This window comes from Vigna angularis, chromosome 5 (genome assembly GCF_016808095.1).
Source record: "Vigna angularis cultivar LongXiaoDou No.4 chromosome 5, ASM1680809v1, whole genome shotgun sequence".
NCBI classification, from domain to species: domain Eukaryota; kingdom Viridiplantae; phylum Streptophyta; class Magnoliopsida; order Fabales; family Fabaceae; genus Vigna; species Vigna angularis.
Window position 1 is genome coordinate 39,902,543 of NC_068974.1, and position 12,995 is coordinate 39,915,537.

General features: G+C 34.6%; 3 protein-coding genes across 3 annotated transcripts; 1 reads left to right on the forward strand and 2 right to left on the reverse strand.

The window, feature by feature from the left end:
- Window positions 1–671: 671 nt before the first annotated feature.
- Window positions 672–5,523, reverse strand: LOC108340336 (uncharacterized). Its single transcript, XM_017577637.2, has 2 exons — window positions 4,809–5,523; window positions 672–1,535 (listed from the first exon to the last, which is right to left on the reverse strand). The coding sequence occupies exons 1-2, from the start codon at window positions 5,264–5,266 to the stop codon at window positions 893–895; spliced, it is 1,101 nt and encodes a 366-aa protein (XP_017433126.1). The 5' UTR covers window positions 5,267–5,523; the 3' UTR covers window positions 672–892.
- Window positions 5,524–7,484: 1,961 nt separating this feature from the next.
- On the forward strand, window positions 7,485–10,337 carry LOC108340335 (embryogenesis-associated protein EMB8). The gene is made up of 8 exons (XM_017577636.2): window positions 7,485–7,969; window positions 8,064–8,192; window positions 8,320–8,451; window positions 8,706–8,848; window positions 8,965–9,062; window positions 9,167–9,261; window positions 9,652–9,705; window positions 9,820–10,337. Exons 1-8 carry the CDS (start codon window positions 7,541–7,543, stop codon window positions 10,021–10,023), a joined length of 1,284 nt encoding a protein of 427 aa, XP_017433125.1. The 5' UTR covers window positions 7,485–7,540; the 3' UTR covers window positions 10,024–10,337.
- A 229-nt stretch (window positions 10,338–10,566) lies between these two features.
- LOC108340334 (cytochrome P450 89A2) lies at window positions 10,567–12,269 on the reverse strand. The gene has a single exon (XM_017577635.2). The coding sequence runs from the start codon at window positions 12,267–12,269 to the stop codon at window positions 10,737–10,739; it is 1,533 nt and encodes a 510-aa protein (XP_017433124.1). The 3' UTR covers window positions 10,567–10,736.
- Window positions 12,270–12,995: the final 726 nt, after the last annotated feature.

The following is a 12,995-nucleotide window of genomic DNA, read 5'->3' on the forward strand; positions in this document are numbered from 1 at the left end:
TGATAAATATACATATATTTTAAGTACAATATAATTAAATAACAAACCAGTGATTAATTAACTTAAAACATAATTTTATATTCATATTTTCATTTCTGCTAGTATTAAATGAATAATCATAATATGTTAATAGCCAAACCCTTCTTTTCAACAAGGTGACCTCACTTATCACTTATTAAAGCTTTGGCAACTAATATTAACGAAAGCACATTATTATCAAAAAGCTAACAACCTTATATTTTATGTCAGACAATTATTTAGTCAATAACTTCATTAATTTTATTCATGACAAATATTCACTTGATATAAAGTCAATCAAAAAGGTTACTCTCGAACACATTTCTTTCACAAACGTTGCCCACTGTAATAATTGTTCAGCATTTTTTAACATTAAAACCGTATTTTTTAATTCTTCATTACTTTTATTTATATGTTGTTCCTTTCTTCCATCACATCACAATGATAACTTGTTCCCAAAACATATATTCAAACATTTTGATTTTTTTTATAATGGTAGAAAAGATGGTAAAGACTTCAGACAACCTGAAATATGGAATGCCAAAACGATGAAACCAGAGTTTTCCAGAAAATTAACGATATACATTTGACTGAATTTGTATGCTTATATATAACACTTATGAGCACTCAATGATCAACCATGTGCACTATACTAGTCTAGAGCATAAACTTTGATATTCATCCAATCTAATACTGGTTCAATAGTTTTCCTTGCGCCCCTGTGAAATAGATTTTGATCTTGAAAGTAATCTTTAAGATACTAACTTGAAGACATTGATTGATACCCAGGATAATATGATTTTTAAAATGGATATTGATCCCTTACACATAGTTTAAACTCTCCCAACTGGCTTTATTCAATCACTGTCCAGAATCACCTAGCATTCAAATCAAATTCACCAACTTCACGCCAGCCATCTTGGGTTCCAGTGTCTCCATTTTCAGCTTCATCATTCAAGAAATCCTCTGATGGCTCCTTCTCATCTCTCTGAGTGTTGTTTCCCCATCCATTAATCATCTCACCGGGGTTACCTCCCTGATCTTGCTCTCCCATGTCATGGCCAATCACAATGTCATTGCCTTGGGAACCAAGAGCACTCCCTCTCATGGGTGCTCGAGACATCATTTCAGCATGAGACTGTAAATCTGCCCGTGCCTGTTCTGCTTGAAATATTGCTGCCATCCGTAGTTTTGCCTCATGGGCTTCACGGCCTGCCTTTTCCCTGGACTCTAGCTCTGCTCTTAATTCATAATTAGCTCTTTTTTCTTCTTGGAGAAGTGCCTGCTCGATCATCAATCTCTCCTCCGACCGGAATTCCCCCAATCCTCTCTTTTGGGTGATTATGTTGAAGGCAAGTGCTTGTTTCTCAAAAGTTGCAGTGAACTCAGCAATTTTAGCAGCAATATTATTATCCCACTGCTGTGACCGTGAAAGCATCTGGCCAGTAGTGTCAGAATCAAGTATCCTATCGTCCTCTTCTTCTTCATAGTCTGCCACAACATGGTAAGGCAATAACCTGCGTAAAGAAAATTCAGCACTGATTGTTGTTTTAATTTATCATATTAAAAAGTGTGGGAACTAAAATACGAAAGCATTGATGTCTAAGTTCATTTCGTTTTGATAAGATCATCGTGAATAAACACATCAAGGCCTCTCATGAAATCATGTGGTCAGATTTTCTAAAAGGAGAAACTTCACACATTTGCACTATAGTAATAAACGAGTTACCAGTTCATTTCTACATTAGAGCATATCAATTAGAGCGTATCAATTACCATATGATAGAGCAAGAACAAAATTTTATAGAATCTAAATGTTATAGGTTCTGAAGAACAATATATCTACATAGATAAATAGGTAAACTTTGATGTGTTATTAGAATCAGGGTTAATGCCAGGGAAAATGAATTCAGGATGGAGGACGACAATATGATATGTTAAACAATTTTGAAAGCAGAGCAACATAAAATAACAAGGAGTCAAATATCACAGAATAACAAAAAAATTACTCTATACAAACGACCATAAGTACAAATTAGAATTTCACTTGAAATCAAATAAAAAGGGGAAAGCAACATAAGAGTATTCTGCAGGTTCATAGCAAATCCACATAAGGAGAAGGTTGCAGTGAGAGAGATTGCAAGTGAAGAGATAAAATCAGTATTCTGCAGGTTTATAGTTGTAAATAGACTGTAGGACAAGAAGCACATGACAAAAACGTTAATTAGATTTTTGGCCTAGAGCAACTTAAATGAATGAAAGAAAAACCAAGCTCCATCAACAAACACCGCATAAAATCTCAGATATTCCGCTTCTTAAATTAACATTATGATGAAAAAAGTTTGCAAATTGGAAATCAATTCATTAGAAATAACAGTTCTTAAACAATTTTTTTGTTTGTTTTGGATAGTGCATTGGTGAAATCTTATTCGTAAGCAGGTCCTTTTCAACCCACAACCAATGGATTCAAATAAGCTGAGCCAACCTGTGACCGGTGAGACACCTTGCCACAAGCAGATGACTCTGCAGTAAGAGGTAGCCCAAACACCAAAAAAATACAACTGACAGTTGACTTTAAAACTGAAAGCGACTTCTAAAATACACAGTAACACGAATCTCCCCAAGATTTCATCAATGAGGGCAAGTGACCAGCATTAAAATGAAATCTAGTATTCTCCTTTTCACAAGCACATTCCATATGATTCTCAGAAAGTTACTCGAGAAGTTCCACAAGTTATTGTGTGCTTGGTTCAGTTTATTTTGGAGAAATAGTTACTTATTTCCACCAACTTCCAGAAGAATGTTATTATTTTTATTATACCTCCAACAATAAGAAATTTCCTACCATACATTCACCTTTATTGGAGAGGGCATTGTATTCACATTTACAACTCCTTTTCTAAAAAAGAAAATCTAAAATGAAAATAAAGAGTATGATCAAAAGCATAACTGTAACTCTTGCAGGCTATTTTCACACAATGAAACAGAAATATCACCAACATTTGTTTATCTATAATAGGAGAAATATATATTATGTAAAGGACTACTTCATAGCAACAGATTATGCAATAGACAATATTCATCTAATAAACCTAGTATTTTTCTTTTATCATACTTCTCACATCTAATTGATTTGGGAATCAATGCAAACAACTAACTTTAAACTTGACCTTTGCAGATAAACATTGGAAACAAAAGGCTTTTGCTAAACAAGGAGTGAGATAAAATACATGCATGGCATCTTTAGCAAGAAACAAAAGGAACATTGGTATTATAAAATGATGGAAAATTAATGAAGGAATCACACAAAAATAAAAACAAGGTGGTTAAAACGGAGACAAGTATGACACGTTATTTGTGTTTACAAACTACCAATAAAGTGTAATGAGAAGTTTTACTCTGTGATCATATAGTCCAGCTATTCTCTATGGTAGTGAATGTTAGGCTTTAAAGAGAAAACATAACAAAAATGTGGGAGTAATGGATGCTTGGTCAAACAAAAACTGAAATAATAAATGACTGCATCTGATAAAATATTGATGTGACATCATTTTAGGAAAAGATGACAAAAAAAAACGGTTAAATTGATTTAGACACATACAAGGAAGGTCATTTGAAGAACCAGATAGGAGAATAGATTGCATGGTTTTTAGTCTTGTGAAAAGGGATAGAAAGAGACAAAGAAAACATTGAAATAAGTTGTTCAGAGGGACCTCCTGATGAATAAATAATATTTCTAAAGATTTGGTCTTTAACCAAATGAAATGGCATCATTTGGACAACTGGGACATGGGTTTTGTCCCTGTTCTCACATGTACTTGAAAGTCATTTGTTTGATAAAAATATTCGATCTGGTGGCTTTAGGGGGATAAACAATCATTTCCAGGTGTTGCAGCAAAAAAACCTCCCCATACTCGTCTTTATGTGAGTGACATAGCATAGTCTTGAATACTACTTCTTTATGTAGATTCTCTGATATACTAAAGTCTAAACTATCCATACACAGTATAAATAATAGCTTCGTTTGATGGCAAGTGTTTTTTCTCATTCAAAGACTATTGACTTAATGGTAAAGCAGGAACAAAAATAACAAACTAGGGGGCTCAAGAGATATAACACTCTGATATAAGTGTAAAAAATAAATTGTGAATAAGCTGCAATAAAGTGAGTGCAAGGCCATAAACATAGTTCATTCAGTAAACCATACTGATGTATACAGAGGGGCTGCTGCTCAATTTCTCATCTCTAAGCAAAACATTTTCAGCCATCAACAAGCAAATCCCATGCGGCACTGTCATGGCACCCCAGAAATTTATGTGCAAAAGCTTCAATGACAGTATGGATCTAAATAATTTTCAGTTCAATAAGGGTATCATGATATGTCAGATAAATCAAAAAGCCATTGGTCATTAACATTCTTGTGATCTCCCCGATTTAAGGAGAAGACGTTAATTGAACTGAAAGCACACACGGATATCGTTTCTTATCCTAACGTTAATTAATATGACTAAGAAAGCACACACAGAACAAGTATCTATCTTCTTTCCACACCAGAAAACTCAGCGCAACTCATTCTCAAATTATTCACAAAAAACAACAGGGAAATAACAGTCAGCAAGGTCAGAGAAAGATCAGAAAAACGAAATATAGTAGCACAGGTCACAACACAAGTAAAAAAATATACGTAAAATTGTAATTCAAGCATGGAAAACACCATCATTGTTTTTCTTTCCACAGTGACCCAAAAAGAAAAACAGAAAACATGATGCTGGTACGATTAAAAAACAAACCTCTCGCAGGCATCTTCAAGGGAAGAAAAGGGTCGCTTGAAGTCCGGATGGCAGACCCGCCACGCGTCCTGGTATGCCATCTGGAGCTCGATCTGGTTCCCGGGTCGAATAATCTTCTGCTGCTGATGTTGCTGCTGTTGTGGGGGCTGTTGCGGCTGCTGGGGCGGAAGGTGGTTGGAATTAGGGTTCTGATGCAAATTGATAATCGGATTAGGGTTAGGGTTGGGATGATGATTTGGGTTAGGGTTAGGGTTTTGTTGGAGATTGAGGGGTCTGATAGGTCGCAAGTGAGCGTCAATGTTTGAAGGGAAACGAGAAATTGCAGCTGCTTGCTGCTGCTGATGTTGCTGTTTCTGAAACTGCTGTAAGAGCAGAAAATTTTGTTGATGTTGTTGTTGCTGCTGCTGTTGCAACAGAAGTTGTTGATGTTGCTGCTGCAATGCCTTTGCTTCTTCCATTTTTTTCTGCAAAATGTGTTCTTTTAACCGCTCAAATCCCCGAATCCGATTTTGGGGGTCTGAAATTGAAGAAGGAGAGAGAAAGGGAGAAGATTTCGGAAACCGTGATTTCCCCAAAATTTATATCCCTCTTTTCATGATCTTAGTTTCTGCGCTTCTTTCTGTCGTATCACGAATCAACACAATCGTTTTTGTTGCCGTCGACACTCTCATCCTGCGCGGAATGCAGTGTGACCCAGATGCATGTTTTTCCTTTATTTTATTTTATTTTATTTTTTACACCTTCAACCACTACGGTCGAACTACCGAAAAATCGAAATAAGTGGAAAAAAATCAAAATTATAATTTTACACTAAAAAAATTCTGAGGATTAAATAAGTTTTAATTTTTGGTTCAGGTTGATCTTAATTTTGTTGTATACTAATTTAGTTTTACATTTTAAGCAATTGATCCCTTGTCAATATACAATGGTCAGAAATTTTATTTGTAATTTAAATTGGGGATTTTAATAATTCAATTAAAAAATAAAAATATATTTTAGCCGTTCTTTTCAAAACGTAATCTCAGAATATTAATAGAAAAAAAGTATTGAGCCTCTTAAGAAATTAATAATTTAAATATAATTTACTTTTTAATTTTTTTATATAAACAGATTACCTTCAATTAGTATGATTAGACTCATATTACAAGTATTTAAAGAATTAGTTAAGAGTGAAAATTTATAATATATGATATGAAAAATAATTATGTCTTGTACGTCACATAATTGAAAAGATGTTTCTATGATGACAATTGAATGGAGAAATATGATATAATAACTGTAAATCTTTAAATTTAGTTCATTGTACATGTTTTCTTTTATAATAAAGTCAATTGTAGTAATTGATTTTATTAACATTCTTACATAAGATGTATTTATTGTATCCATTTAAGTATATAGATGACATACAAATGGAATATGTGTGTATGATTAATTTTATAAACATGTAGGAAAAAATTTTAAACTCTAACTTATGTGTTTTGTTTTGTATATTATATTTTTTTATTAGTTGTAACTACAATGTGTTATACAAAAGGAAATGATATTGCGAAAAATTCTCTTTACAAAAAATAGTAGGAATAGAGATAAAAGTTTAAATTTTTTAATTTTTTATTGAATTTTTTGTTTAAAATTACATATATACATACATATATATTGTGATTTTATGTGTTGTGTGTGTTATCAAATCCATGAGTAGAATTTCTAAATCGCTTTTTCTTATGTTATATAGAATGTCTTTTAATCTTGAACTCTGCCTTCAACCATTGAATCAAATTTTTTTACTATTTTTTTAAGCGTTGTCATAAATTAAAAATACTCTGATTTTAATATATTAGAAATTTTTAAAATATACCTTAAAACATCAAAATCAATGTTAATTAGTATATTCTCAACAATCATCTGATTAAAAATAAATTATTTATTATATTTTTTTGAAAAAAAATACATATTTTTGTAAAAGTAAAAATCTCCAATGACCACAAAACAATAACTATTCAAGTATATGTGCTATTTAATTAACACTTTTTTTTTTATAATTATAAGTTTAAACGTCTGGTTAATTTGTACACAAAATATAGTAAACATCCTAAATATAAATATAACAAAAAGCATTTGATGAAATTGGACAAGAAAGTCAAAAAAAATGAATGAATTTTTCTTACAATGTTTTAAGTTTAGAATCTAAGGGCCAAATCTATAATCAAACAGTGTGTTTTAATACTTTTTTCTTAATCTAATTGGTTAACTAATATCTCAAAACTTCGTTTGAGTTTTTACTCAAATAAATTTTGCATCTTTATAATATAGTTATATATATATTTTGATATATTTTTTTTCAAAATTATTTTTGTGATATTTTATTTTAGCTATTTTCACTTCATTTAAATTTATTACGATATTAATCTGTATTCTTATAATGCATAGATAATTCTATCATAATTTCATCAACTTTTTCAGAGAATAATTAAAAAATGAGGAAAACATTGTAAGTTATAAAACAAAAAGTCAATACTTTACAGAAAAACATGGAAATCTCCTTTTTTAAACTGAGATAAAAATAAATAAATAAAGTAAACAAAATATTTAAATTTATTTATTTTCAGCAAAAATCACTTTTAATTCTTTCTACCAATCAATAGGGTGGGAGTGGTGCATAAATAGAGAGAAGAGAAAATAAAATGATTAAAATAAAAAGGGAGACAGTGTCTGCCCAATAGGTAAGAAGAGAGAGCATGATGGCAAAGTCTTTGGTGGGCCCCAGACCCATTTTTTTCCGCCCATACAGTCACACCACTAATTCACTAATCACACCCCTCCACTTTTCCTTCTCCGTCCGCCACGTCACCTTTTCCGCCGCAGCCATGTCTACTCCCGCCGCCGCCGCCGCCACCACCATCCATCCCTCCTTCGAAATTCTCGGCGGCGCACAGCACCGTTTCCTCCCAGCCCTCCCTCACTTGTCTCGCCCGTACCGCCCTTTCCCCCTCCTCGCCGCGAACCGTCACCTTGAAACGATATTCGCCGCCTTCTTCCGTTCCGTCCCCGAGGCCAGGCTCCGCCGGGAGTGCCTCCGGACCCATGACGGCGGCGCTGTCGCCCTCGACTGGGTCGCCGGCGACGACCGCCGTTTGCCCCCTGAATCTCCCGTCTTAATCTTGCTGGTCCGTTATAAGCAAAAAAAAAAAACGAAAGAAAACACTGTTTTTGTTGATTTGAATTCATTGGGTGTTGAAAATTGTGACGGGGTTTTTGCAGCCAGGTTTAACCGGAGGTAGTGAAGATGCGTATGTGAGACACATGTTAATTAGAGCTCGAAGCAATGGATGGCGTGTGGTGGTTTTCAACAGCCGCGGTTGTGGAGATAGCCCTGTTACTACTCCTCAGGTCAGGTTAATATTGTTGTTGCTGATAAAACCAAATCTAGAGTTGGGTTTGTTTTGAATTGGATAATGGATAAACAGAACTACTATATGGATACTGATTGTGCTAGTGTGTGAACATTGATGTGCAGTTCTATTCGGCTTCGTTTTTGGGAGATATGCGTGAAGTTGTTTCTCATGTCACTGCTAGATACCCGAATGCTAATCTATATGGGGTTGGATGGTCTCTTGGAGCCAACATTCTTGTTCGTTACTTGGGTCAGGTAGTATTATTTCTCATTCCTGCATGGATCATATTCCTGGTTTATTTGGTTTGGGAAATTATAAAGGTGTTTGTTTGAGTGAGGATATTACCCCAAACTACTGTGTATGAAAACAAAAGGGAAATGGATATTGAAATTACACTTTACTCCCACAATGTAAACAATTAGAAGTTATATTAGGTGGATTGTCTTTGCCTTTAGCCATTGAATATTGTTCTGCTGTGTTATTTATATTTTTCATTTGCTAATTTCAGGAGTCTCTCAATTGTCCTCTTTCTGGCGCTGTATCATTGTGTAATCCTTTCAATTTAGTTGTGGCGGATGAGGACTTCCGAAAGGGCTTTAACAATATTTATGACAAGGCCCTTTCGAAGGCCCTTTGCAAGATTTTCAAGAAGTGATACAAATTTATATGTTATTGTGATTATTCTTCTAGCTACTTATAAATGGATCCATTTGCTGGCTATGATGGTATCACTAATGTCTTGTGTTTTTCTTCTTTGAATCCTCCAGACATGCTTCACTCTTTGAAGACATGGGTGGTGAATATAATATTCCAATGGCAGCCAATGCCAAGTCTGTTAGGGAATTTGATGATGGACTAACCCGTGGTATGTGCTCCTACTAAATGGAAGCTTGATAGATAGATAGATAGATAGATAGATCACACTTGTGGATTATGTCTGCTCAGATATTCATCTATGAGGCTTCGCAGTTTCTTTTGGATTCAAGTCGGTGGATGAATACTACTCTAATTCAAGCAGTTCAGATTCCATAAAACATGTCAAAACCCCTTTGCTTTGCATTCAGGTAAAATTTGTTGTTGACCCAAAATAATTTTATCAATGTTTCTTCTTGTATTTAGTGTAAAATTGAAATGAAAACGTACTTCCTGCGTTTTTTATTAATATTTTTGTCATTTATGCTTTTTGAACTCTATTTATTGATCTTGTTATACTCTTCCTTTCGAAGTGACACAATGCTCTCCTTATATTACAAAGGAAGAAGAAAGCATTTGGGAATAGTGAAATGAATCTTCAATCTAGACTGACTTTTATTTTTATAAATCAAGATATTGAGCTTTTAACCGAAGTGGCACTAGCCCCGATCTCTTGAATTGAGAGTACCTAGTTTTTGCACATTCTGTTATGAATAAATAAATAAAGTTTGAACTCAGAAGAATCTCTTACTTTTTTTCAGGCGGCTAATGATCCGATTGCTCCTAATAGGGGAATTCCTCGTGAAGATATCAAGGTATGTAACTTTGTATATATTACCTCTCTAGGTTTGTGCTAATCTTTCTCCCTCTGGTGGCTAATTGAACAAACTCGTTTTTTTTTTTAACTATAATACTGTTTATCATGTCAGGAAAATCCAAACTGCTTGTTAGTAGTGACACCCAAAGGTGGCCATCTAGGGTGGGTTGCTGGTGATGAAGCTCCACTGGGAGCCCCTTGGACTGATCCCTTGGTAATGGATTTTATTCAACATTTAGAGAGAGATGCAGCTACTGCTCCAGAAACTAATTGTAATCCAGGAAGTAAAGAGGCCTTGTACCATCTTGAAGTGTAATGTTGCTTTATCATTTTCATACATCAAATGCATCCTTTGAAGCTCACCAAAACAGTAAATCTATATCTCCTGCAATATTCTTTAGCCCATTCGTAATCCCTAATGTGTGGAAGCAACTCCACTCTGCTTGATCCGAATGGATATCGTAGCTCGGGCAAATATCAACAATGTTCAAACTGATATTTGATTTACCAGTCAATTTATGTACTTTAGAAAGTAAATGGAAAACAACTAAGACTGAACAAGTGCTGCAATTGTTTCAACATTCATATTATTCATAGTTTATATTTCAATTTAAACTTTTATTACCATTATTTGCTATTTTATTTAGCTTATTTGTCACACGTTTCTTACATTCTTTCTGTAGTAGCTGTGTTTGAAAAACTGAAAACTCTCATTCAACAGGTAGAGACGAGAAACTCATGCCCAGATCAAAGACAACATTTCAAACTTTCAGTTTTTTATTTGAGCATAAGTTTAATGTTGTTCCTAACTCCTGTCCCATTCTTTGCTTTTCCAATTAGTTAATTTAATTCTCGCTGATTATCATTTTTCTAATAAAGTAATAGGAAAGGGGACAGTAACTTCTGGTTACATGGATGTTAATAGCAACAAACAAAGAAAATCACATCAATGCATGAAATGTTTGGAAATATAGTCATACAGAAGTGGAATTTTGTTTAGAGCAAAATGTCACCAATGATTTAACATAACTATTGCCTGGGTAATATATGAACCTTCAAAGGATTCTTCATTACTGTTGTGAATTGCAGCTCCTCTGAAAGATCAACATGCTCTCCATCCACAACCTTCCACTCAAAATTCCAAAGAAAATTGGCCACAAAGTACTCCAAGTGCAACATTGCCAAAGCATAGCCAGGACACATTCTCCTTCCTGCCCCAAACGGCATCATCTTTATCTCTTTACTTCCCATTATGTCAAAAGTTGTGCCTCCATTCTGGTCCCCAATGTTCATGAACCTCTCTGGCTTAAAGGCCATGGGCTCATCCCAAGCTGTAGGGTCCCTTCCTATCTCTGCCACCAAGAAATTCACTGAGGCATAGGTAGGCACCAAATAACCATTTAAAACAACATCTTTAGTTACCCTGTGAGGAGCCACAAAGTGTAACGGAGGGTGACGCCTCAACCCCTCCAAAATCACAGCCTTGAGATAAGGCAATTTGTGCAAATCCTCCTCCTTCACTTCCCTATCCTCTCTACCAACCATCACCCTTCTAATTTCCCCCACTACACTTTCTTGGATTTTGGGGCATTTCACCAGATTTGCCATGATCCACTCCAATGCAGTTGAAGTTGTATCTGATCCAGCATTCAGAAACTCCGAACATAAGGTGCAAATTTTACCATCATCAAGATGTACCCCCTCCTCATCCTCCAACATTTGCAAATCCAACAAACTGTCCACATATGACAATGCAGAATCACTCGACTGACTTGAGCCATTCCTCACTCTCTCTTCCTTGGCCTTCCTTCGAGCATTGATGTGAGGAATCAACACAGCATCTTGGTCTCTCCGCTTCTGCAAGAACTCCTTCCACCTCTTCCAGAACAAAATCCTAGTAACTGTTGGCCAAAAGTTCAAGATACTGTATCTAGCATAACTCACAAGCATGTCACGTTGACTGTCCTCGATTTCCCTTATTTGCTTCTCATCGAGTTTGTCACCAAAGCACATCAAAACCATCAAAGAAAACATGCCATATTGAAAGTGGTCAATGACCCTTACGGGACTGTTACCCTCAGAATCAGATATGAGGCCTTGTAGGATCATCGCTAGGACCCATTTCCGTGCGTGTGCATAAGACTTAACCTGCAAGGGGTGAAGGATTCTTGAAGTGAGGTTACGCCTAAGGAGGCGCCATCTGGGGCCATAGAAGCTGAAAAGAATGTCATGTTGGTTGCTACTTATAACCTTGTTGGTGGGGTTAGCCTTGGGGCGATCAGCGAAGATGGTGCCATGTTGGATCAAAGCTTGGTGTGCAAGGAAACGACTTGCGATGAAAATATCAGTGTGAGAATAACCAACATGAACAGAGAAGATTGGACCATATTTTGCAACGAGTTTTTGAAGAATGGTTTTGGGGTCAGTGAAGTATCCTCGTAGCAATGCAAAGTTGCATTTGGAAGGTCCCGGAGGGAGTGGAGGAAAGAGAACTTTGCATATGGATTTGAGAATCAGCCAAAGGAAAAAACACAGAACAGAGACAATGTACCACGTTTCCATGTATGAGAATGAGTACACGGTAAACTACAAACGAACAGAGCAATCGGAGAAAAGTTAAAGGACTGAAATTGGACTGTTACTCTTTTTCTTCTTCAATGTTGCTTTTAATTTAGCAGCGAAACTGATTAGCGTTAAATTTTTTTCAATGTTCATTTATGGTTAATTAGTAGCAGTCAAGAAAGGTTTTGGTTTCCATGGACTATTTGATTTTAATTAGATTAAATTAAATTAGTGCTGTAATTTTCTTGAGAAAAGTTTGGATATGTATTTATCCCTTTAAATATCATTCCATTTATTTTTTAGTTCCTACAGAAAAAAATATTATAGTTGATGAAAAAATAATTTGAATTAAGGTAATTCAATTTTTTACATAATTTTATTAAGTAATACATTTATTTTTTAGTATAATAACATAACTATTTTACGTTTTTTCGTTCAGTGATTTACTTTTAGCATTGTGTTTTTAAAATTTACCTAAACTCTTGTAGTTTTTTGGTTTATATTAATTTTGAATGACATAAAGTGACTTATTTTTCCAAGGAATTTATCCCTTAAAACAAAAATATAAAAAATACCTTTTAAAAGTATATATAATATACAAAAAAAAATAGTTATACAGAGTTTTCTTACGTATAGATAGTATAATGAGTTATTAGTCAATCTATATAAAATATTTCTAACTTAAAATGTTAGACTAATAATTTTATAAATTTTTCATATATTTTC